The sequence below is a fragment of the Anomaloglossus baeobatrachus genome, chromosome 2, assembly GCF_048569485.1.
Source record: "Anomaloglossus baeobatrachus isolate aAnoBae1 chromosome 2, aAnoBae1.hap1, whole genome shotgun sequence".
Lineage (NCBI taxonomy): Eukaryota > Metazoa > Chordata > Amphibia > Anura > Aromobatidae > Anomaloglossus > Anomaloglossus baeobatrachus.
Genome location: NC_134354.1, coordinates 745950353 through 745973407, shown reverse-complemented (window position 1 = coordinate 745973407; position 23055 = coordinate 745950353). Strand labels below are relative to the sequence as shown.

Here is a 23055-nt window from a genome sequence, read left to right as displayed (position 1 = left end):
CGGCCTAGTGGAGCGAACCATCCACCGCCCGCCCCTTCCACTGCATCCGCGCGCTCTTCATCTTCTAGGACTGTGGGGACAGCTGCCACACCTGTTTTTCCACGCAAAACTTCCACCACTGTAACCGCAACAGGCAGTTTGCTTGTAAGGTCGTCAGTTGGTTTGGAAGGGGAAACAAGTGAGTGTGTACAGCTCTCTCAGACATCGATAGCACCAACGTTGGATGAAGGCAACATCATGTCTCCGCCTGCACTTTCCTCACAAACCTGCATTTTTCCAGGGACACCCTACTCAACACCGTCTACACACAGCAGCCAGATCTCTGTCCCTCAGATGTGGTCAAATAAAAGGCCACTTCCTCCGACCCATGACAAAGCTAAGAGGTTGACTCTATCCCTCTGTAAGCTGTTGGCTACCGAAATGCTGCCTTTCCGCCTAGTGGACACACAGGATTTTAGAGACCTTATGTCTGTCGCTGTGCCCCAGTACCAGATGCCTAGTCGCCACTACTTCTCTAAGAAAGGTGTGCCCGCGCTACACCAGCATGTCGCACACAACATCACCGCTTCCTTGAGAAACTCTGTGTGTGAACGGGTGCATTTCACCACCGATACTTGGACCAGTAAGCATGGACAGGGACGTTACATGTCGCTGACTGGGCACTGGGTAACTATGGTGATAGATGGTGAAGGGTCTGCTGCACAAGTCTTGCCGTCCCCACGACTTGTGTGTCAATCCTCTGTCTGTCCAAGTTCCGCCACTGCTTCTGCATCCTCCACCTCATCTGGGTCCTCCACCTCCGCCCCAAGCCTGCCTGGTCAGGCCACCAGCGTTCTCACTGCGCAGAAGGAATCACGCACCCCTCATTACTATGCTGGCAGCAGAGCGCAACGGCATCAGGCGGTCTTTAGCTTGACATGTCTTGGTAATAAGAGTCACACAGCTGAGGAGTTGTGGTCAGCTTTGCGGTCCGAGTTTAATAAATGGTTGTCTCCACTCAAACTGCAGCCTGGTAAGGCCGTGTGCGACAATGCTGCAAACCTGGGTGCGGCACTTCGCCTGGGCAAGGTGACACACGTACCTTGTATGGCTCACGTGTTGAACCTTGTCGTGCAGCAATTTTTAACACACTATCCCGGCCTAGATGGCCTTCTGAACAGGGCACGAAAACTGTCAGCTCACTTCCGCCGTTCAAGCGCCGCAGCAGAGCGACTTGCATCGCTCCAGAAGTCTTTCGGCCTGCCGGTTCATCGCCTGAAATGCGATGTGGCGACACGCTGGAATTCAACTCTCCACATGTTACAGCGACTGTGGCAGCACCGCAGAGCCCTGGTGCAATACGTCATGACGTATAGCCTGGGCCAACGAGATGCAGAGGTGGGGCAGATCACCCTGATGGAGTGGTCTCAGATCAAGGACCTATGCACCCTTCTGCACAGTTTCGACATGGCGACGAATATGTTTAGCTCTGACAATGCCATTATCAGCATGACGATTCCAGTCATTTACATGCTGGAGCACACGCTAAACACTATTCGGAGTCAGGGGGTGGGACAACATGAAGGGGAGGAACTACAGGAGGATTCATATGCGCAAGGGACAACAACATCACGAAGGTCCAGACGTTCATCATCACCAACGCAGCAGGCATGGGACCATGGGGGACAGGGATCGACAAGGGCGCATAGTAGCAGGCGAAATGTTGAGCAAGGTGCAGGAGAACATGAAGAAATGGAGGACGAACTGTCCATGGACATGGAAGACTCAGCGGATGAGGGAGACCTTGGTCAAATTTCAGTTGAAAGAGGTTGGGGTCAGATGTCAGAGGAAGAAAGAACGGGTAGCACCTCTATGCCACAAACACAGCATGGACTTGGTCCGCATGGCTGCGCAAGACACATGAGTGCCTTTTTGTTGCACTACCTCCAACATGACAGTCGTATTGTCAAAATTAGAAGTGATGATGACTACTGGATTGCCACACTATTAGATCCCCGGTACAAGTCCAAATTTTGTGACATAATTCCAGCCATAGAAAGGGACGCACGTATGCAGGGATATCAGCAGAAGCTGTTACTAGATCTTAGCTCGGCTTTTCCACCAAACAACCGTGCAGGTGCAGGGAGTGAATCTCCCAGTTGTAACTTGACAAACATGGGACGGTCTCGTCATCTTCAACAGTCTACCCGTACCAGTAGGACCTTTTCTGGTGCCGGTAACAGCAATTTTATGGAATCTTTTCATAATTTTTTTAGACCCTCTTTTGCAAGGCCACCAGAGACAACAAGTCTGACACATACTCAACGGCTGGAGAGGATGATACAGGAGTATCTCCAAATGAACATCGATGCCATGACTGTGCAACTGGAGCCTTGCTCCTTTTGGGCTTCAAACATAGAAAAATGGCCAGAGCTCTCCAGTTACGCCTTGGAGATTTTGTCGTGTCCAGCTGCCAGCGTTGTCTCTGAACGTGTATTCAGTGCTGCTGGGTGTGTGCTGACAGATAAGCGCACGCGTCTGTCCAGTGACAATGTGGACAGACTGACGTTCATCAAAATGAACAAGTCATGGATCCAGAAGGAATTTACTACCCCTGTGTCATCCTGGGGAGAGTAAATGCTTGTGGATTTGGAATGTGCTTGATGCAAATCAAAACATCCTGTTTGCAACTAGGGCCCAAGTGCTGCCACTGATGTGGTGGGTGTCTGTGTGGCCCAATTTTTGGAAAAAAGGGAGACTCCGCTTGGAGTAACCCTTGCTTGCTGTGTTTTTAAAAGAAGCCAAGATGAACAGAGCTGGGATCAGGAAAGACTTTGCTACCTACCCCGGTGTCATCCTGGGGACGGATAAGAATAGCGTATTTTTGAATGTGCTTGATGCAAATCAAAACATCCTGTTTGCAACTAGGGCCCAAGTGCTGCCACTGAATGGGTGGGTGTGTGTGGGGCCCAATTTTTGGAAAAAAGGGGAGACTCCGCTTGGAGTAACCCTTGCTTACATTGTTTTTAAAAGAAGCCAAGATGAACAAGTCATGGGTCAGCAAAGACTTTGCTACCTACCCCAGTGTCATCCTGGGGACGGCTAAGAATAGCGTATTTTTGAATGTGCTTGATGCAAATCAAAACATCCTGTTTGCAACTAGGGCCCAAGTGCTGCCACTGATGGGGTGGGTGTCTGTGTGGCCCAATTTTTGGAAAAAAGGGAGACTCCGCTTGGAGTAACCCTTGCTTGCTGTGTTTTTAAAAGAAGCCAAGATGAACAGAGCTGGGATCAGGAAAGACTTTGCTACCTACCCCGGTGTCATCCTGGGGACGGCTAAGAATAGCGTATTTTTGAATGTGCTTGATGCAAATCAAAACATCCTGTTTGCAACTAGGGCCCAAGTGCTGCCACTGAATGGGTGGGTGTGTGTGGGGCCCAATTTTTGGAAAAAAGGGGAGACTCCGCTTGGAGTAACCCTTGCTTACATTGTTTTTAAAAGAAGCCAAGATGAACAAGTCATGGGTCAGCAAAGACTTTGCTACCTACCCCAGTGTCATCCTGGGGACGGCTAAGAATAGCGTATTTTTGAATGTGCTTGATGCAAATCAAAACATCCTGTTTGCAACTAGGGCCCAAGTGCTGCCACTGATGGGGTGGGTGTCTGTGTGGCCCAATTTTTGGAAAAAAGGGAGACTCCGCTTGGAGTAACCCTTGCTTGCTGTGTTTTTAAAAGAAGCCAAGATGAACAGAGCTGGGATCAGGAAAGACTTTGCTACCTACCCCGGTGTCATCCTGGGGACGGCTAAGAATAGCGTATTTTTGAATGTGCTTGATGCAAATCAAAACATCCTGTTTGCAACTAGGGCCCAAGTGCTGCCACTGAATGGGTGGGTGTGTGTGGGGCCCAATTTTTGGAAAAAAGGGGAGACTCCGCTTGGAGTAACCCTTGCTTACATTGTTTTTAAAAGAAGCCAAGATGAACAAGTCATGGGTCAGCAAAGACTTTGCTACCTACCCCAGTGTCATCCTGGGGACGGCTAAGAATAGCGTATTTTTGAATGTGCTTGATGCAAATCAAAACATCCTGTTTGCAACTAGGGCCCAAGTGCTGCCACTGATGGGGTGGGTGTCTGTGTGGCCCAATTTTTGGAAAAAAGGGAGACTCCGCTTGGAGTAACCCTTGCTTGCTGTGTTTTTAAAAGAAGCCAAGATGAACAGAGCTGGGATCAGGAAAGACTTTGCTACCTACCCCGGTGTCATCCTGGGGACGGCTAAGAATAGCGTATTTTTGAATGTGCTTGATGCAAATCAAAACATCCTGTTTGCAACTAGGGCCCAAGTGCTGCCACTGAATGGGTGGGTGTGTGTGGGGCCCAATTTTTGGAAAAAAGGGGAGACTCCGCTTGGAGTAACCCTTGCTTACATTGTTTTTAAAAGAAGCCAAGATGAACAAGTCATGGGTCAGCAAAGACTTTGCTACCTACCCCAGTGTCATCCTGGGGACGGCTAAGAATAGCGTATTTTTGAATGTGCTTGATGCAAATCAAAACATCCTGTTTGCAACTAGGGCCCAAGTGCTGCCACTGATGGGGTGGGTGTCTGTGTGGCCCAATTTTTGGAAAAAAGGGAGACTCCGCTTGGAGTAACCCTTGCTTGCTGTGTTTTTAAAAGAAGCCAAGATGAACAGAGCTGGGATCAGGAAAGACTTTGCTACCTACCCCGGTGTCATCCTGGGGACGGATAAGAATGGCGTATTTTTGAATGTGCTTGATGCAAATCTAGCTGTGAAGTGTACAACTGGGGCACAACTGCTGCCACTGAATGGGTGGGTGTGTGTGGGGCCCAATTTTTGGAAAAAAGGGGAGACTCCGCTTGGAGTAACCCTTGCTTACATTGTTTTTAAAAGAAGCCAAGATGAACAAGTCATGGGTCAGCAAAGACTTTGCTACCTACCCCAGTGTCATCCTGGGGACGGCTAAGAATAGCGTATTTTTGAATGTGCTTGATGCAAATCAAAACATCCTGTTTGCAACTAGGGCCCAAGTGCTGCCACTGATGGGGTGGGTGTCTGTGTGGCCCAATTTTTGGAAAAAAGGGAGACTCCGCTTGGAGTAACCCTTGCTTGCTGTGTTTTTAAAAGAAGCCAAGATGAACAGAGCTGGGATCAGGAAAGACTTTGCTACCTACCCCGGTGTCATCCTGGGGACGGATAAGAATAGCGTATTTTTGAATGTGCTTGATGCAAATCAAAACATCCTGTTTGCAACTAGGGCCCAAGTGCTGCCACTGAATGGGTGGGTGTGTGTGGGGCCCAATTTTTGGAAAAAAGGGGAGACTCCGCTTGGAGTAACCCTTGCTTACATTGTTTTTAAAAGAAGCCAAGATGAACAAGTCATGGGTCAGCAAAGACTTTGCTACCTACCCCAGTGTCATCCTGGGGACGGCTAAGAATAGCGTATTTTTGAATGTGCTTGATGCAAATCAAAACATCCTGTTTGCAACTAGGGCCCAAGTGCTGCCACTGATGGGGTGGGTGTCTGTGTGGCCCAATTTTTGGAAAAAAGGGAGACTCCGCTTGGAGTAACCCTTGCTTGCTGTGTTTTTAAAAGAAGCCAAGATGAACAGAGCTGGGATCAGGAAAGACTTTGCTACCTACCCCGGTGTCATCCTGGGGACGGCTAAGAATAGCGTATTTTTGAATGTGCTTGATGCAAATCAAAACATCCTGTTTGCAACTAGGGCCCAAGTGCTGCCACTGAATGGGTGGGTGTGTGTGGGGCCCAATTTTTGGAAAAAAGGGGAGACTCCGCTTGGAGTAACCCTTGCTTACATTGTTTTTAAAAGAAGCCAAGATGAACAAGTCATGGGTCAGCAAAGACTTTGCTACCTACCCCAGTGTCATCCTGGGGACGGCTAAGAATAGCGTATTTTTGAATGTGCTTGATGCAAATCAAAACATCCTGTTTGCAACTAGGGCCCAAGTGCTGCCACTGATGGGGTGGGTGTCTGTGTGGCCCAATTTTTGGAAAAAAGGGAGACTCCGCTTGGAGTAACCCTTGCTTGCTGTGTTTTTAAAAGAAGCCAAGATGAACAGAGCTGGGATCAGGAAAGACTTTGCTACCTACCCCGGTGTCATCCTGGGGACGGATAAGAATGGCGTATTTTTGAATGTGCTTGATGCAAATCTAGCTGTGAAGTGTACAACTGGGGCACAACTGCTGCCACTGAATGGGTGGGTGTGTGTGGGGCCCAATTTTTGGAAAAAAGGGGAGACTCCGCTTGGAGTAACCCTTGCTTACATTGTTTTTAAAAGAAGCCAAGATGAACAAGTCATGGGTCAGCAAAGACTTTGCTACCTACCCCAGTGTCATCCTGGGGACGGCTAAGAATAGCGTATTTTTGAATGTGCTTGATGCAAATCAAAACATCCTGTTTGCAACTAGGGCCCAAGTGCTGCCACTGATGGGGTGGGTGTCTGTGTGGCCCAATTTTTGGAAAAAAGGGAGACTCCGCTTGGAGTAACCCTTGCTTGCTGTGTTTTTAAAAGAAGCCAAGATGAACAGAGCTGGGATCAGGAAAGACTTTGCTACCTACCCCGGTGTCATCCTGGGGACGGATAAGAATGGCGTATTTTTGAATGTGCTTGATGCAAATCTAGCTGTGAAGTGTACAACTGGGGCACAACTGCTGCCACTGAAGGGGTGGGTGTGTGGGGCCCAATTTTTGGAAAAAAGGGAGACTCCGCTTGGAGTCACCTTGCGGTGTTTTACATGACTTTAGAAGGGCGTGCCATGCCTATATCTGTGTGTCCTCCTCTTTTTCCTTGTCCAGCTGTTTTGTTTTCGCATGAGTACATGTCCTTGTCACTTTCCCATGTGTTTGTGTTGTGTTGTGAGTTGTTTGTCACCTTTTGGACACCTTTGAGGGTGTTTTCTAGGTGTTTTACTGTGTTTGTGATTGCCTGCCATTGTTTCCTATGGGCTCGAGTTCGGTTCGTCGAACGTTCGACGAGCCGAACTCGAGCCAGACCCCCCGTTCGGCGAACCGCCTCGAGCCGAACCGGGACCGGTTCGCTCATCTCTAATAATGGCTTGGTTAGAATGAGTTGTAGTGTGCAACGCAGGCAGACGCGCTCTGCAAATGTCTTTGCACTAGTGGGACTATAGCAAAGTCCAATAGCCACGTATAGGATGCCACTAGGTACACTGAGTGTTTGCTAGTATAATGGCTTGGTTAGAATGAGTTGTAGTGTGCAATGCAGGCAGATGTGCTCTGCTAATGTCTTTGCACTAGTGGGACTATAGCAAAGTCCAATAGCCACGTATAGGATGCCACTAGGTACACTGAGTGTTTGCTAGTATAATGGCTTGTTTAGAATGAGTTGTAGTGTGCAATGCAGGCAGACGCGCTCTGCAAATGTCTTTGCACTAGTGGGACTATAGCAAAGTCCAATAGCCACGTATAGGATGCCACTAGGTACACTGAGTGTTTGCTAGTATAATGGCTTGGTTAGAATGAGTTGTAGTGTGCAACGCAGGCAGACGCGCTCTGCAAATGTCTTTGCACTAGTGGGACTATAGCAAAGTCCAATAGCCACGTATAGGATGCCACTAGGTACACTGAGTGTTTGCTAGTATAATGGCTTGGTTAGAATGAGTTGTAGTGTGCAACGCAGGCAGACGCGCTCTGCAAATGTCTTTGCACTAGTGGGACTATAGCAAAGTCCAATAGCCACGTATAGGATGCCACTAGGTACACTGAGTGTTTGCTAGTATAATGGCTTGGTTAGAATGAGTTGTAGTGTGCAATGCAGGCAGATGTGCTCTGCTAATGTCTTTGCACTAGTGGGACTATAGCAAAGTCCAATAGCCACGTATAGGATGCCACTAGGTACACTGAGTGTTTGCTAGTATAATGGCTTGGTTAGAATGAGTTGTAGTGTGCAATGCAGGCAGATGTGCTCTGCTAATGTCTTTGCACTAGTGGGACTATAGCAAAGTCCAATAGCCACGTATAGGATGCCACTAGGTACACTGAGTGTTTGCTAGTATAATGGCTTGTTTAGAATGAGTTGTAGTGTGCAATGCAGGCAGACGCGCTCTGCAAATGTCTTTGCACTAGTGGGACTATAGCAAAGTCCAATAGCCACGTATAGGATGCCACTAGGTACACTGAGTGTTTGCTAGTATAATGGCTTGGTTAGAATGAGTTGTAGTGTGCAATGCAGGCAGATGTGCTCTGCTAATGTCTTTGCACTAGTGGGACTATAGCAAAGTCCAATAGCCACGTATAGGATGCCACTAGGTACACTGAGTGTTTGCTAGTATAATGGCTTGTTTAGAATGAGTTGTAGTGTGCAATGCAGGCAGACGCGCTCTGCAAATGTCTTTGCACTAGTGGGACTATAGCAAAGTCCAATAGCCACGTATAGGATGCCACTAGGTACACTGAGTGTTTGCTAGTATAATGGCTTAGTTATCAGTTGGAGTGTGCAGAGGACAAGAGGGTACAGTGGCAGGATTGTGGTGCTCTGGGTAGAGGAATGGAAGCCTGCCTTTCTATTCCCTCCTAATGGTGAAATGCAGGTAGGAAATCCCTGACCTGGGCTACACAGACGCTGTTGCTGTTTGCAGGACCTGTCACCTATGGCTCTCTGACCCTGCCGGTTGGAGCCCTTAAAAGGACTGCTATAAAGTGCTCTCCCTAAGCTGTCTAACGCTGTGTATGCAGCGCATACAGCTGTATCGGCTATAGGACTCAGGAAGACGGAGCTGCGACAGTGATGTCTGACACCAAAGACGCAGAAGGCAGATAATGGCGTCCGTGAAGAAAATGTCCGGTTTTATAATGCAGGGACATGTGACATGCAGATCCTATCACACATGCCGTTGCTTCTCTGGCTCAAAGTCCACTTAGCTGTGTGTGTGTCTGGGATTGGCTGACATGCTGGCCCGCCCCACAAGACGCGCGCACTTAGGGAAGGAAGACAAGAAAAAAAAAAAAAAAAAATGGCGATCGCCATTATAGAAACAGCAGTGATCTGAAGGCGCTGTTCACGCACACTATACACTGAAATGTGATAATAGTTTGATTCACAGAGTGACTTACACTATTACAGCAGAAACCAAGCTATGATTTAGCTGTTTTTTGGCTGCTAGAACCGTTCTCGAACGTTTCTAGAACTACCGAGCTTTTGCAAAAAGCTCGAGTTCTAGTTCGATCTAGAACATGCCCCAAAATCACTCGAGCCGCGAACTGGAGAACCACGAACCACGAACCGCGCTCAACTCTAATTCAGACCTTTTGCTCAGACACTCATATTTAAGTCACATGCTGTCCATTTCCTTGTGATCCTCCTTGAGATGGTTCTACTCCTTCATTGGAGTCCAGCTGTGTTTAATTAAACTGATAGGACTTGATTTGGAAAGACGCACACCTGTCTATATAAAACCTCACAGTGCATGTCACACCAAATGAGAATCATGAAGTCAAAGGAACTGGCCAAGGAGGTTAGAGACAGAATTGTGATAAGGTACAGATCTGGCCAAGGTTACAAAATAATTTCTACAGTACTCAAGGTTCCTAAGAGCACAGTGACCTCCATAATCCTTAAATGGAAGACGTTTGTGACCACCAGAACTCTTCCTAGACCTGGCCGTCCAGCCAAACTGAGCAATCGTAGGAGAAGAGCCTTGGTGAGAGAGGTGAAGAAGAACCCCAAGATCGCTGTGGATGAGCTCCAGAGATACAGTAGGGAGATGGGAGAACGTTACACAAAGTCAACTATCACTGCAGCCCTCCACCAGTTGGGCCTTTATGGCAGAGTGGCCCGACAGAATCCTCCTCAGTGCAAGACATATGAAAGCCTGCATAGAGTTTGCAAAAAAAAAACACACAAAGGACTCCCAGAGTATGAGAAATAACATTCTCTTGTCTGATGAGACAAAGATAGAACTTTTTGGTGATAATTATAAGTGATATGTTTGGAGAAAACTAGGCACCTCATCACCTGCCCAATACAATCCCAACAGTGAAACATGGTGGTGGCAGCATCATGCTATGGGGGTGTTTTTCAGCTACAGGGACAGGACAACTGGTTGCAATTGAAGGAAAGATGAATGCTGCCAAGTACAGAGATATCCTGGAAGAAAACCTCTTTTACAGTGCTCTTGAACTCAGACTTGGCCGAAGGTCCACCTTCCAACAAGACAGTGACCCCAAGTACACAGCTAAAATAACAAAGGAATGGCTTCAGATCAAGTCTGTGACCATTCTTGACTGGCCTAGCCAGAGCCCTGACCTAAACCCAATTGAGCATCTCTGGAGAGACCTGAAAATGGCTGTCCACCAACGTTCACCATCCAACCTGACTGAACTGGAGAGGATCTGCAAGGAAGAATGGCAGAGGATCCCCAAATCCAGGTGTGAAAAACTTGTTGCATCATTCCCAAGAAGACTCATGGCTGTACTAGCTCAAAAGAGAGGGTTCTTCTACTCCATACTGAGTAAAGGGTCTGAATACTTATGACCATTTGATATTTCAGATTTTCTTTTTTAAAAAAATTGCAAAAATTTCTACATTTCTGTTTTTTTCAGTCAAGATGGGGTGCAGAGTGTACATTATTGAGAAAAAAGAACTTTTTTGAATTTACCAAATGTCTGCAGGAAACAAAGAGTGACACATTTAAAGGGGTCTGAATACTTTCCGTACTCACTGTATGCCTGGATTCAGCACCTTATTGCCAGTATGGCTGTGCCTTTACTTCATATAGCAAAATCCTGGTGGTTGGTCCACTTCAATCCCTTTTGATTTTACAGCTGAAGTAACAGTTAAGTAAGAGCTTTCTTATGCTAAATTTCTTAAGGAATTTTTGCTTCAGAAACTAAACTTTGGGAGGAGCATTTTGATTAGTTTTGAGACACAATTTTTGCGCATTTTGTGTTCTTTTTAGCTTCTGTGCAATTTCCTCGTTTATATTTCAAGTTCTCCAGAAAAGACGTACTGTATCTTCAGCATTTTCATTGTTGTAACCATATTTGTGACATGTGACTTTTTAAAATTTCGCAAAATGGCTTTAGTAGAGGGTTGTTGTAAAAAGTTAAAAATCAATTCTAGACAAAAGTTTTCTAACTAAAGATGCCCCAGATTTATCATGCGTCATGTGACACTTTTATACATTTGGCACAAATAACGACAATGCAGCCAGAAGTAAAACTGACTTCAAAAATCCCTTTCATTATAAATTCCTCTTTTATTCTTTCTCCCCTCTCCCTCCCCCTGCACTTATTACAGTTTTAGTGGTCCTTTAATATAAATTTCTATTTCTTCTATTTACTATTTGCTGTTTTTTTCTCACATATAATTTTATTCTTTGGTGTCTGCGTAATAAAAGATGCAAGCATGCTGTATGTATTAATTAATAATCATTCATCACAGCATGCAGCATAAGACTTATAATAGTAACCTTGTGCCGTGATGGAATTTATAAGAATTGTGAGGCATAGTGTGACTTTTATAAATATTTTCTTTTAATTGAAAAAAATGGCTTAAGAGATTCCTTTTCTTCCACTTCTGGATAATTATGTGATGCCAAACGCTCAAGAGTAATGAGACGCTAAACCACTAGGAGTCACTAGATACAGTAGTGGAGGAGATCTGTTGGGTAGTCGAACAAGCCAGGGGTCAGGAGCCGGGAGATCACGTCAGTAACAGAGGGGGAGAGAGAAGCCGAAATCAGTGTGTGAGTCAAGGATCTGTTAAGCGGGAGGTGGCGTCAAGTACCAGGAAGAGAGCTGTTACGGTTGCTGCGAGCACTGGAGACTAAGTCCAGATTTCTTACTACTGCACATGTGCGAGCTCTGGAGACTAAGTCCAGATTTCTTACTACTGCACATGTGCGAGCGCTGGAGACTAAGTCCAGATTTCTTGCTACTGCACATGTGCGAGCGCCGGAGACTAAGTCCTATCTTGGAGCCATTGCACATGTGCGGGTGACATCATCGCTGACACGAGGTCACATGTCTCTGACACCTTCTATGCTGATTGGTCGCTGGTCATGTGCTTGTGATGCCTTGCTCGGTGATAGGCCAGCATGACGTCACTCCTGTCGTTCTGGCAGCGGATTGGCTCTGGTGTCCTCCATCTTGGATGAGGCACAGAGTCTATATAAGACCCTGACACACGCCGCATGGCGCTCAGTCCTCTTGGTTCATGCATAAGAGTAGACGCTCTGTGCGCGTTCCTCTAGGCATTCCTCTGTCTATGCTAGGTGAGCGCTACCGGCAGGGTAGCGTTCTTATACCTTACAGCTTCGGCTGCTGTCCGTATCCTTACCTCTTAGGGGAGCGGACATAGGCAGGTGCCTGAGGCACATGGTCTGGCTGGGCCTTGTGGTTCGACTCGTAGGTGGACGTTGCCACTAGGGTAACGTTCCTTATACTGCGTCTGGCAGTTGTTCGTATCCTCGCACACTAGGGGAGCGAACAGAGGTAGGAGCTTTGTGCGGCTTACGCTGCTGTTCGTCTCTTTTGCACCACTAGAAGAGCGGACCTAGGCAGGTGCCATATCTAGTGGTTCGTGTCCTCGCACACTAGTGGAGCGAACGCAGGTAGGAGCTTTGTGCGGCTTACGCTGCTGTTCGTCTCTTTTGCACCACTAGAAGAGCGGACCTAGGTAGGTGCCATTTCGCACACATTGCCTTTGTCTCTGTGATTATTAACAGAGATCATTCTACACACCCTCCAAGTAAGGGAGGAATTGCTTTACTTACTTATTATATCCTTCTGTGAGTTAACAGAGGTATTGCACTCTGCCATAGTCTGCAGCAGAGTCTTTGCACGGTGGACCCTGACTGTCTGATACTCCTTTAGGTTATCAGACAGCCCCCCGTAACATTAGGACTGAGCCAAGGGTCTGGCAGTTATGGCAGAATATCAGCAGTTACACCGTTACATACAAGTACTTGAGTCACGGCTCAAGAGTATAGAGGATAAACCTCAGACCATGGTGACATCTGCACATGATCCTCGACTTGCTCTGCCAAACAGATATTCTGGCGATGCCAGATCATGTCGTGGTTTCATTAGTCAGTGTCAGATACACCTAGAGGTCAACTCTTCTCGCTTCTCTACGGAGAGGTCCAGAGTAGGCTTTATCATCTCCTTACTTCAGGACAAAGCCTTAGAATGGGCGACTCCCCTATGGGAGCGCTCTGATGTGGTTACTCTGAGACATCAAGACTTTCTTGATGCTCTTAAGGCAATATTCATGGGTCCGCAGGTTACCCATGATGCGGCCCTGAGACTGTTAGATCTATCTCAGGGTTCGTTATCCACTAGTTCTTATGCCATTGCTTTTAGAACTCTGGTGGCAGAACTAGATTGGCCAGAGAAGGTGTTGATTCCTATCTTCTGGAGAGGGTTGGCAGGCTATGTCAAGGATGCTCTTGCTACTCGTGAGGTCCCTGCTTCTCTGGAGGACTTGATCACAGTAGCAACGAGGATCGATGTACGCCATAAGGAACGTAGACTCGAGGTCTCTTCCTCACGCCCTAAGCATCGGGCTATTCCAGTTGTTGAGGGTCCACTACCATCTTCCTCAGCATCTGAAACATCTCCCACTCCTATGGAGTTAGGTCATACGTCTTCCAGACTACGCAAGTCTGGTCCTCCTATATGTTACGTATGTCGTCAGGCTGGGCACTATGCCAACAAGTGTCCTAGTCGTCAGGGAAACTCCCTGGCCTAGTAACCATTAGAGGGGGGTTACTAGAGACGTCTTCTGCACCCTCTAAGTGTTGTATCCCAGGTCAGCTCTCGTTATCTGAGAATACATGGCCTATTATGGCTTTTGTGGATTCCGGAGCTGACGGGACTTTTGTGTCCTCAGGATTTGTAAAGGAACACAATATTCCCTCTATCATGTTAGAGGCGCCTATTCCTGTCCGTGTTGTTAATGGAACTATGTTGTCTGACTCCATTACATTGAGGACAGTTCCCTTGCGCCTTTCCCTGTCTCAGGGTCACATAGAGGAGATTTCTTTTCTTGTTTTGCCTGAGGGTATAGACGACATCCTTCTGGGTCTCCCATGGCTTCGGACTCATGCTCCTCACATTGACTGGGAGTCTGACAGCATTATTAGTTGGGGTTCGAAATGTCAGTCCCGATGTCTTCCCTTACCACGTAAGGTCATTGCGGTTGCATCTACTGATCTCTCTCCCATACCTACACCCTATCTGGATTTCGCTGACGTGTTCTCCAAACAGGGTGCTGAGGTTCTTCCACCCCATAGGCCGTATGACTGTGCCATAGACCTTATCCCAGGTTCGGTTCCACCTAAAGGCAGGGTTTACCCCCTGTCGATACCTGAGTCGGAGGCCATGTCGACCTATATAAGAGAGAGTTTAGAGAAGGGGTTCATTCGTAAGTCTGTCTCTCCCGCGGGAGCTGGGTTTTTCTTTGTTCGGAAGAAAGAGGGTGATTTGCGTCCCTGCATAGATTACAGGGGTCTCAACGCAATCACAATAAAGAACAAATACCCATTACCTTTAATTTCGGAGCTCTTTGACAGATTGAGAGGAGCTCAAGTTTTTACAAAGTTGGATCTGCGGGGTGCGTATAACTTGGTACGAATTCGAAAGGGTGACGAATGGAAGACCGCTTTTAACACCCGAGACGGTCACTATGAATAGCTCGTCATGCCTTTTGGGTTATGTAATGCACCCGCAGTATTTCAGGACTTCGTAAACGATGTGTTCAGGGATTTACTGTTATCCTCAGTAGTGGTGTATCTGGACGACATCCTGATTTTTTCTCCTGATCTGGAGACTCATCGTCAGGATGTCGTTCGTGTCCTTTCCCGTTTAAGGGAGCACTCATTGTTTGCTAAACTCGAGAAATGTGTATTCGAGCAGTCCTCATTGCCTTTTTTGGGTTACATTATCTCACAAGAGGGCCTGGCTATGGATCCTGCGAAGCTCTCTGCTGTCCTGCAATGGTCCGAGCCTCATTCCTTGAAGGCGGTGCAACGCTTCTTAGGATTCATAAATTATTACAGGCAGTTCATACCCCGTTTTTCTACTTTGGTGGCCCCTTTGGTGGCCTTGACTAAGAAAGGTGCTAATCCCAAAGCCTGGTCTACTGAGACATCTCAGGCTTTTGAGGCAGTAAAAAGACACTTTTCAACTGCTCCCGTTCTTCAAAGACCCGATGAGAGTAAGCCCTTCCTCTTAGCGGTTGATGCCTCTTCAGTGGGTGCTGGTGCGGTCTTGTATCAAAAGAACGGTGCAGGTAGAAAAAGGCCGTGTTTCTTCTTTGCGAAAACCTTTTCACCAGCAGAGAGAAACTATACCATTGGGGATAGGGAACTGCTCGACTTGAGATTAGCCTTGGAGGAGTGGCGTCACTTGCTGGAAGGAGCGAAACATCCTTTCCAGGTCTATACAGACCATAAGAATCTGACGTACTTACAAACCGCTCAGCGTCTGAATCCTCGCCAAGCCCGCTGGTCCTTGTTTTTCTCCCGCTTTCACTTCTCCATCAACTATCTGTCTGGGAGTAAGAATAACAAGGCAGACGCCCTGTCTCGCTCTATGCTTTCTACCCAGGAGGAGATTGACGAACCTCGTCTTATCCTTCCCTCCAGGGCTTTTCATACGCTCTCCCCTGTGACGTTAGACCAAATCCCACCGGGCAAGACCTTTGTTCCGCCTGATCGACAGAATGATATACTGTCATGGGCCCAGACCTCAAAGGTGGGTGGGCATTTTGGTATTAGGCGGACACGAGAGTTACTGGAGAGGTGGTATTGGTGGCCACACTTAGCCAGCCACGTCAAGAGATATGTCGGTTCCTGCTACTCGTGTGCTCGCAACCGTCCATTACGGCAGAGACCGGCTGGACTCTTGCATCCTTTACCAGTGCCAGATAGACCATGGGAGGTGGTAGGCATGGACTTTGTGGGTGATCTTCCATGTTCACAGGGACATAGATTTGTGTGGGTCATTACGGACCATTTCTCCCGGATGGTTCATCTCGTACCGTTATCGAGAATCCCATCTTCCAGGGTACTAGCCAAACTATTCCTCAAGCATGTCTTTAGGCTTCACGGGATGCCAGATCGTATCATTTGTGATAGAGGCCCACAATTTACTTCCCGTTTCTGGCGAGATCTTTGTAGCCTTCTGCAAATTGAGTTGAATCTCTCTTCGGCATACCATCCGGAGACCAATGGTTTGGTTGAGCGTACCAATCAATCTATGATTATATACCTTCAACACTTTGTTGCTGAGAACCACGATAACTGGTCCTCCCTCCTACCCTGGGCAGAATTTGCCCTTAACAATTCGCTGGCTGAGGCCACTGGGCAGACACCGTTCGTACTCAATAATGGGCAACACCCTAGGGTACCGGTACCGTTTCCCGCTGCTGCACCTTCTCCTCTTGTGGCCGACTGGGCAACTAATGCCAGAGAGGTTTGGGATCGGACTCAAGAGTCGATCCAAGCAGCTAAGGACCGTATGAAGACGGTGTCCGATCGGTTTCATCGCCCGGCTCCTGTCTTTTCTCCAGGGGACTTTGTGTGGCTCTCTGCAAAACACGTGAGACTTAGAGTGAGCTCTGTCAAATTTGCTCCTCGCTTCCTGGGTCCTTATGAGGTTCTTCGACAGGTAAATCCTGTAGTCTACCAATTGAAGTTACCCGTCCATCTTAAGATTCATGACAAATTCCATGTCTCACTGCTAAAGCCGGCTATTTTACCTCACGCTCGTGAAGTGCACTCTCCTGCCTCTGATTCCTCTCGCTCTAGCTATGAGGTACGAGCCATAGTTGGTTCTAAGATGGTTAGAGGGCGCAGGTTCTTCTTGATAGATTGGGAGGGTTACAGCCCGGAACATCGCTCTTGGGAGCCTGAGGAGGCTGTCCATGCTCCCGACTTAGTTGCCGATTACCTGCGTCGCCGGGAGGGGGGCCCTTGAGGGGGAGGTACTGTTACGGTTGCTGCGAGCACTGGAGACTAAGTCCAGATTTCTTACTACTGCACATGTGCGAGCGCTGGAGACTAAGTCCAGATTTCTTGCTACTGCACATGTGCGAGCGCTGGAGACTAAGTCCTATCTTGGAGCCATTGCACATGTGCGGGTGACATCATCGCTGACACGAGGTCACATGTCTCTGACACCTTCTATGCTGATTGGTCGCTGGTCATGTGCTTGTGATGCCTTGCTCGGTGATAGGCCAGCATGACGTCACTCCTGTCGTTCTGGCAGCGGATTGGCTCTGGTGTCCTCCATCTTGGATGAGGCACAGAGTCTATATAAGACCCTGACACACGCCGCATGGCGCTCAGTCCTCTTGGTTCATGCATAAGAGTAGACGCTCTGTGCGCGTTCCTCTAGGCATTCCTCTGTCTATGCTAGGTGAGCGCTACCGGCAGGGTAGCGTTCTTATACCTTACAGCTTCGGCTGCTGTCCGTATCCTTACCTCTTAGGGGAGCGGACATAGGCAGGTGCCTGAGGCACATGGTCTGGCTGGGCCTTGTGGTTCGACTCGTAGGTGGACGTTGCCGCTAGGGTAACGTTCCTTATACTGCGTCTGGCAGTTGTTCGTATCCTCGCACACTAGGGGAGCGAACAGAGGTAGGAGCTTTGTGCGGCTTACGCTGCTGTTCGTCTCTTTTGCACCACTAGAAGAGCGGACCTAGGCAGGTGCCATATCTAGTGGTTCGTGTCCTCGCACACTAGTGGAGCGAACGCAGGTAGGAGCTTTGTGCGGCTTACGCTGCTGTTCATCTCTTTTGCACCACTAGAAGAGTGGACCTAGGTAGGTGCCATTTCGCACACATTGCCTTTGTCTCTGTGATTATTAACAGAGATCATTCCACACACCCTCCAAGTAAGGGAGGAATTGCTTTACTTACTTATTATATCCTTCTGTGAGTTAACAGAGGTATTGCACTCTGCCATAGTCTGCAGCAGAGTCTTTGCACGGTGGACCCTGACTGTCTGATACTCCTTTAGGTTATCAGACAGCCCCCCGTAACAAGAGCAGAGCCGGGGTCGGGGAACGAGCTGAAGTCTGTAACCAAGAGGACACGTCGGGTACACGGGAGAGAGCGGAGCTGGGGTCAGGAAACAAGCCAAAGGTCAGGAAGGCAGGTAGTCAGAGTAGGGGAGGAAACGGGACAGGGTTCTAGGTAGCACAACAAGATCAGGTCAGTCACTTATGGGAACTAGAGACATACACTGCTAAACAAGAACTATAACTGGCAGAGTTTCGGGTGAAAAAGCTCCCAGATAAAGCAAAGCAATCACCCAAAACGAGGCTCCAAAGAGCAGGCCCCTCCCACACCACACAGGACTAGACCGGGAACAATGAGTTCACCGGAGGAAAATATGAGATGTAATATAGGCTCTGCAGGAGAGCAGAGCACCTCAGAATCATGACAAATTACTTTTGAATGAACCAAAAAATGTAAAAATAAAGTACACTGCACTAGCACCGGCTCTGCATGTTCTGTTCCTCTGTGTGCTCATGACTTATGCACTGCAGCTGTAATGGAAGGCCCATCCTGACAGAACTGTGGAGGTTGCAGCCTATCAGTGGCCCGATGGGCCGCAGTGCTCATGTGTCGTAAAAACAATAATAATGAATTGTAATAACTTACTCTTTGCACTAACCTTGCACTGCTGAATCATTTACTAAGCAGTGATGAATAGGTAATCACTCTCAGGATACCACTATTTGGTCACCAGTAGAGATGAGCGGATCAACGTAACAAAATTTTCACCAAAAGTTTGATTTGGGGTGAAACAATTTGTTGATTTCGTTACTGAGACGGGACAGAGAGGCAATTTGTTTCAGTATGATCCATGAACTTTTCACGATGCTGGGGCGACTAGACCAGGACACCTAGACCCTCAGACTGGGAACCTTGTGCTCAGCCCTTAGCTCAGAGTTACTCTTGATGGTAGTGAGGTCTGAGCCACCAGTGTGACCCTAGCTCTTGTCCAAGCCCTGATGTAACTTCCCTACCCACCTCCACCAAAGGGGAGAGTAAGGACTGTAGACACATACCCCATAACTACACACGGACAGGGGAAAAACAAAAAACTCTGGCTGTGGGGTTATGGTCACAAATCGAAAAAAAGCAGTAGGTGTCGCTCACCCCGCCCCAAACCACAAACACCCAAACACACACACACACACACACACACTGACTCTCTCTAGCAAAAGAGTGCAGAGCCCCCATGGTCCAGTGTCCATACCATCCTTCAGGGGTCTCAATGCTGAGATATATGTGAATATCCTACAAGACGAGGTACTTTGTACACTCGAGTAATATGGGTATTAAAAGGACGACATTGTGTTCTAGCAGGACAACAGCCCAAAGGATATGTCGATATTGATGAAGAAATGGTCCAATTACATTGAACTTGAGGTTCTGGGTTGGCCCCACAGTCCCCAGACGTCGACTTAATTGAATATTTAGGGGTAGACTTGAAGAAAAAGCTGTATACGTACCCAAGTGAGTTGACCAGTGTGCACCAATATTGGGAATGTGTATAAAGAGAACTGGGATCAGATTTCAGCCAAGACCTTCTTGAATCTGATTAAGAGCATGGCCAGAAGGATTCAGTCAGTGTTAAAAGCCAAAGGTGGATTTAAAAAATAATAAAAAATAAGTTTTAGATTTTTTAGGAGCAAAACAGTAACAATGCAGTGAAATAACAAGAGTCTGCATGATAATCTGCATGATAATCATATTCTAAATAGTTGTAAGTCAAATATATGTATGAAATAGCCAAGATGATTGTCCATAAAATAAAGGTAGTCTCATGTTCGAAGCTGTAGTGCATGGTGAGATATGGAGCCTGAAAGTCAAAAGTTCAATACATTGTTACCCTTTTGCTTGTCAGTGTCTGTGCCAAACTAATAATATAAATAAGCATTGACAATAGTTACCTGTTCTGCCATTTGTTTGAAGTCTTTTTGTGGCTGGGAGAGGTCTGAGCCATCCATGATTATTAAGAGGTGTTCTGCTGCACATGGATCTATTCTTATTCTGCATTCACACATCCGTGTGTCACAGCTTGAGTCCCCTGACTAGAACTTGACAGCGCCATAGACATATATAAAGCTGTCAAATTGGTGTCAGGAGACTCGCAGACAGAGCTTCCATCATGGTCCATCCTCTAGACTGTAACACATGTATAAGACACTCATCTGTAAACCACCACAGTATATCCCATTACCTCCCAGTACCTCCCAGTGAAGGCCAGGGGCTGGGACTTAAATCCAATGAGCTGTGAAAGGCTCTAATACAAATTTCACACCTATATAAAGTTGGAGCCATTAAATCACAAAGTAGAATTAAAAAAATAAAGATACAAATTTTATTAACATATATGCGGAAAAGACAAACAGTAAATAAAAAATCAAAGTGTATGGTGCACTCCTATAAACAATTAATAGAGCACAGATCCTTCAAAGCACTTACCCATGACATACCCTGTTGACAGGCGGTACAATATCAACCCCTATGCGCGTTTTGCGTTTTCTTCCTCGAGGGAAACGCACGTAGGGGTTGCTATAACACCACCTGTCAACAGGGTATATCATGGGTAAGTGCTTTGATGGATCTATGCTCTATTGATTGTTTATAGGAGTGCTTTACCTTTATTTATGCACATGCAGCACTGTATCTCTGCACATCCCATTGGAGATATTGCTTTATCTCCCCCTTAGTATTTTTTGACTTGTGATACTATAACTAGTTCGTATCATGCACCATGCACTTTGTGATTTTTTTTATGTACTAGCGTAACTGTCGTTAGCGCTGTTGAATGGCTCCATTGGAGTATTGGGTTCAAATCCTATCAATGATGACATCTTCATGGAGTTTTCTATGTTCTCCCCCGTGTTTGCAATGGTTTCCTTCAGATTCCAAAGACTGGATAAGGAGTCTAGACTGTAAGCCCCATTGGGGACAGTGATGTTGATGGTTGTAATGAGTGATTATAATACTTAACATACATAAGTGAGCATAATAACAAAAAATATGACTCCTCAGCAGTTGACGGTTGCATGGATCTATAACACAAGCATGTGCGTGAAGGCTTAATTTGGGTAAAGCAAGGTTCTCCACCAATACAGTCAACTTGCCAAATTCTTTAACATGTTTTTATCCTTGAACAGAGTATATTATGATGACACACTAAGCTATCTTACTTTTTCCTTCCGGATCGGTTACTGTCATTATGTTATTTGCCTATTACTATTATTATATTTTGTGGCTATCATCCTGTGTTAATTGTGTTGCTAAGTGTATGGCTAAAATATTATGTCTTTTTTTTGTTACAGATTGTGAGTGTGGGGAAACATGTGAAAGGCTATCATTACATTATTGCAAACCTAGTAAGTATTTGTGTTCGTTAATTTGCTCTGAGAGCCTATTTATTTTCATTTTCCCTGCACCAATTGGAGCAAAATCAGTGGAAAATAAAAGTAGCGCATTCATTTGGTCCTTGCTCATCATGCATCTGATTAAACTCTAATCAAAAGAGCATTTATCATCATGATTATACATTCAAATAGTGTGCACCGATTCTGTGCCGAAGGCCTTACTTATCAGAGGAAAATAAGCACCTGCCGAATGAAAGGCCTTGGAGGAGATATTCTCTACCTACTTGACGATATATACTTTCTTCCTGTAGACTGCACTACAAAGAGTGTGGTTTATGACATGCAAAAGTTGGAGTTAATGGACATGAAAGTGTAGAAAGCTATGAGAGGAGCGTAGATGGAGTCAGGATAGCTTTGGAAAACATTTGGTCTTCGTTTTGCTTCTTTTTGACTTTGGCTCCAATACATCAATGCAATTTCGACAGAATTCTTGCATAAATTGCTATGAAAAGTCACATTTTTGAGGAATTCGTAGTTGCTTCACATTTTGCCGACTTTTCACGTCAGTCAAAATTGGCTGGATGGGAGCACTGCAGAGGCGTGATACCACAGCTGGTCTAATTACGCCAGAACTCTTACTCAAGTCCATGGCTGATGTGAGATTTGTGGCAAGGTGCATGAAGGAGCACGGCTCTTAATGAATCAGGAGTGACCGACTCATCAGTAGAGATGAGCGAACCTGAAGTTCGATGTACGGAGTTCGGGTTCGGTAACCTACTTCAAAAAAACAAAGTTCGGGTTCGAAGTTTGAGTGAGTTATGAGTGCAGACCACTCAAGCGAGCAGCGCTATGTTTGGATATGAGTGATGCTCAGCCCTGTGCGAGACGCTGGCAGTGTTTGAATGGCTTGCACTTGGGGTAAAATCAGTGTGATCAGATGTAATGTGCACACACAAAAAAAAAGAAAAATCACGCACACCCTCCCCCGGAAGTGTTATGCTTATGGCTGGCAGGATGTGGGCGGACACACAAACTGCCTAATTACTGACTTCCATTGAGGTTCAGATCAAGTCGGGATAACAAACCAAACTGTGTTAAGGTTCAACTGTATCTGTCGAACCAAACTTCCAAAGGTTCGCTCATCTCTACTCATCAATGCTGGTTATAGAATAAAATCCATTTTCACCTGAGACCAAGGGTTGGCAGGGAAACTTCATATAGACTGTAATGTCTATGCATAGTGTTCTTATTCTATCTTGTCAAGGCGTCTAACTGAACAACAGAGTAGAAATTTGTCATTAAACCCCCTCATGATGATGAGATGACACTGTTCACTGTGTCACTATCTACACAGTAAAGGCCGCTTTACACGCTACGACATCGCTAAAGTGATGTCGTTGGGGTAATGGAATTTGTGACGCACATCTGGCCGCTTTAGCAATGTAGTTACGTGTGACACCTATCAGCGATCTTGAATCGTCGCAAAAACGTTCAAAATCGCTAATCGGTGACATACCCCCCTATTCCCAATTGTCGTTGCTGCAGGTACGATGTTGTTCGTCGTTCCTGCGGCAGCACACATCGCTATGTGTGACACCGCAGGAACGAGGAACCTCTCCTTACCTGCGGCCACCCACAATGAGGAAGGAAGGAGGTGGGCGGGATACTT

The 23055-nt window shown here is 46.7% G+C and overlaps 1 protein-coding gene across 9 annotated transcripts in view; it reads left to right on the top strand.

Annotated features, from left to right (window-relative positions):
• GRIA4 (glutamate ionotropic receptor AMPA type subunit 4) overlaps window positions 1-23055 on the top strand; it is a 552658-nt gene that overhangs the window by 326655 nt on the left and 202948 nt on the right. For all 9 annotated transcript variants that reach the window (XM_075337446.1, XM_075337445.1, XM_075337452.1 and 6 more), the window contains one exon: window positions 21345-21398. In XM_075337446.1, coding sequence (XP_075193561.1) covers window positions 21345-21398 — 54 coding nt within the window. The remainder of the gene's footprint in view (window positions 1-21344; window positions 21399-23055) is intronic.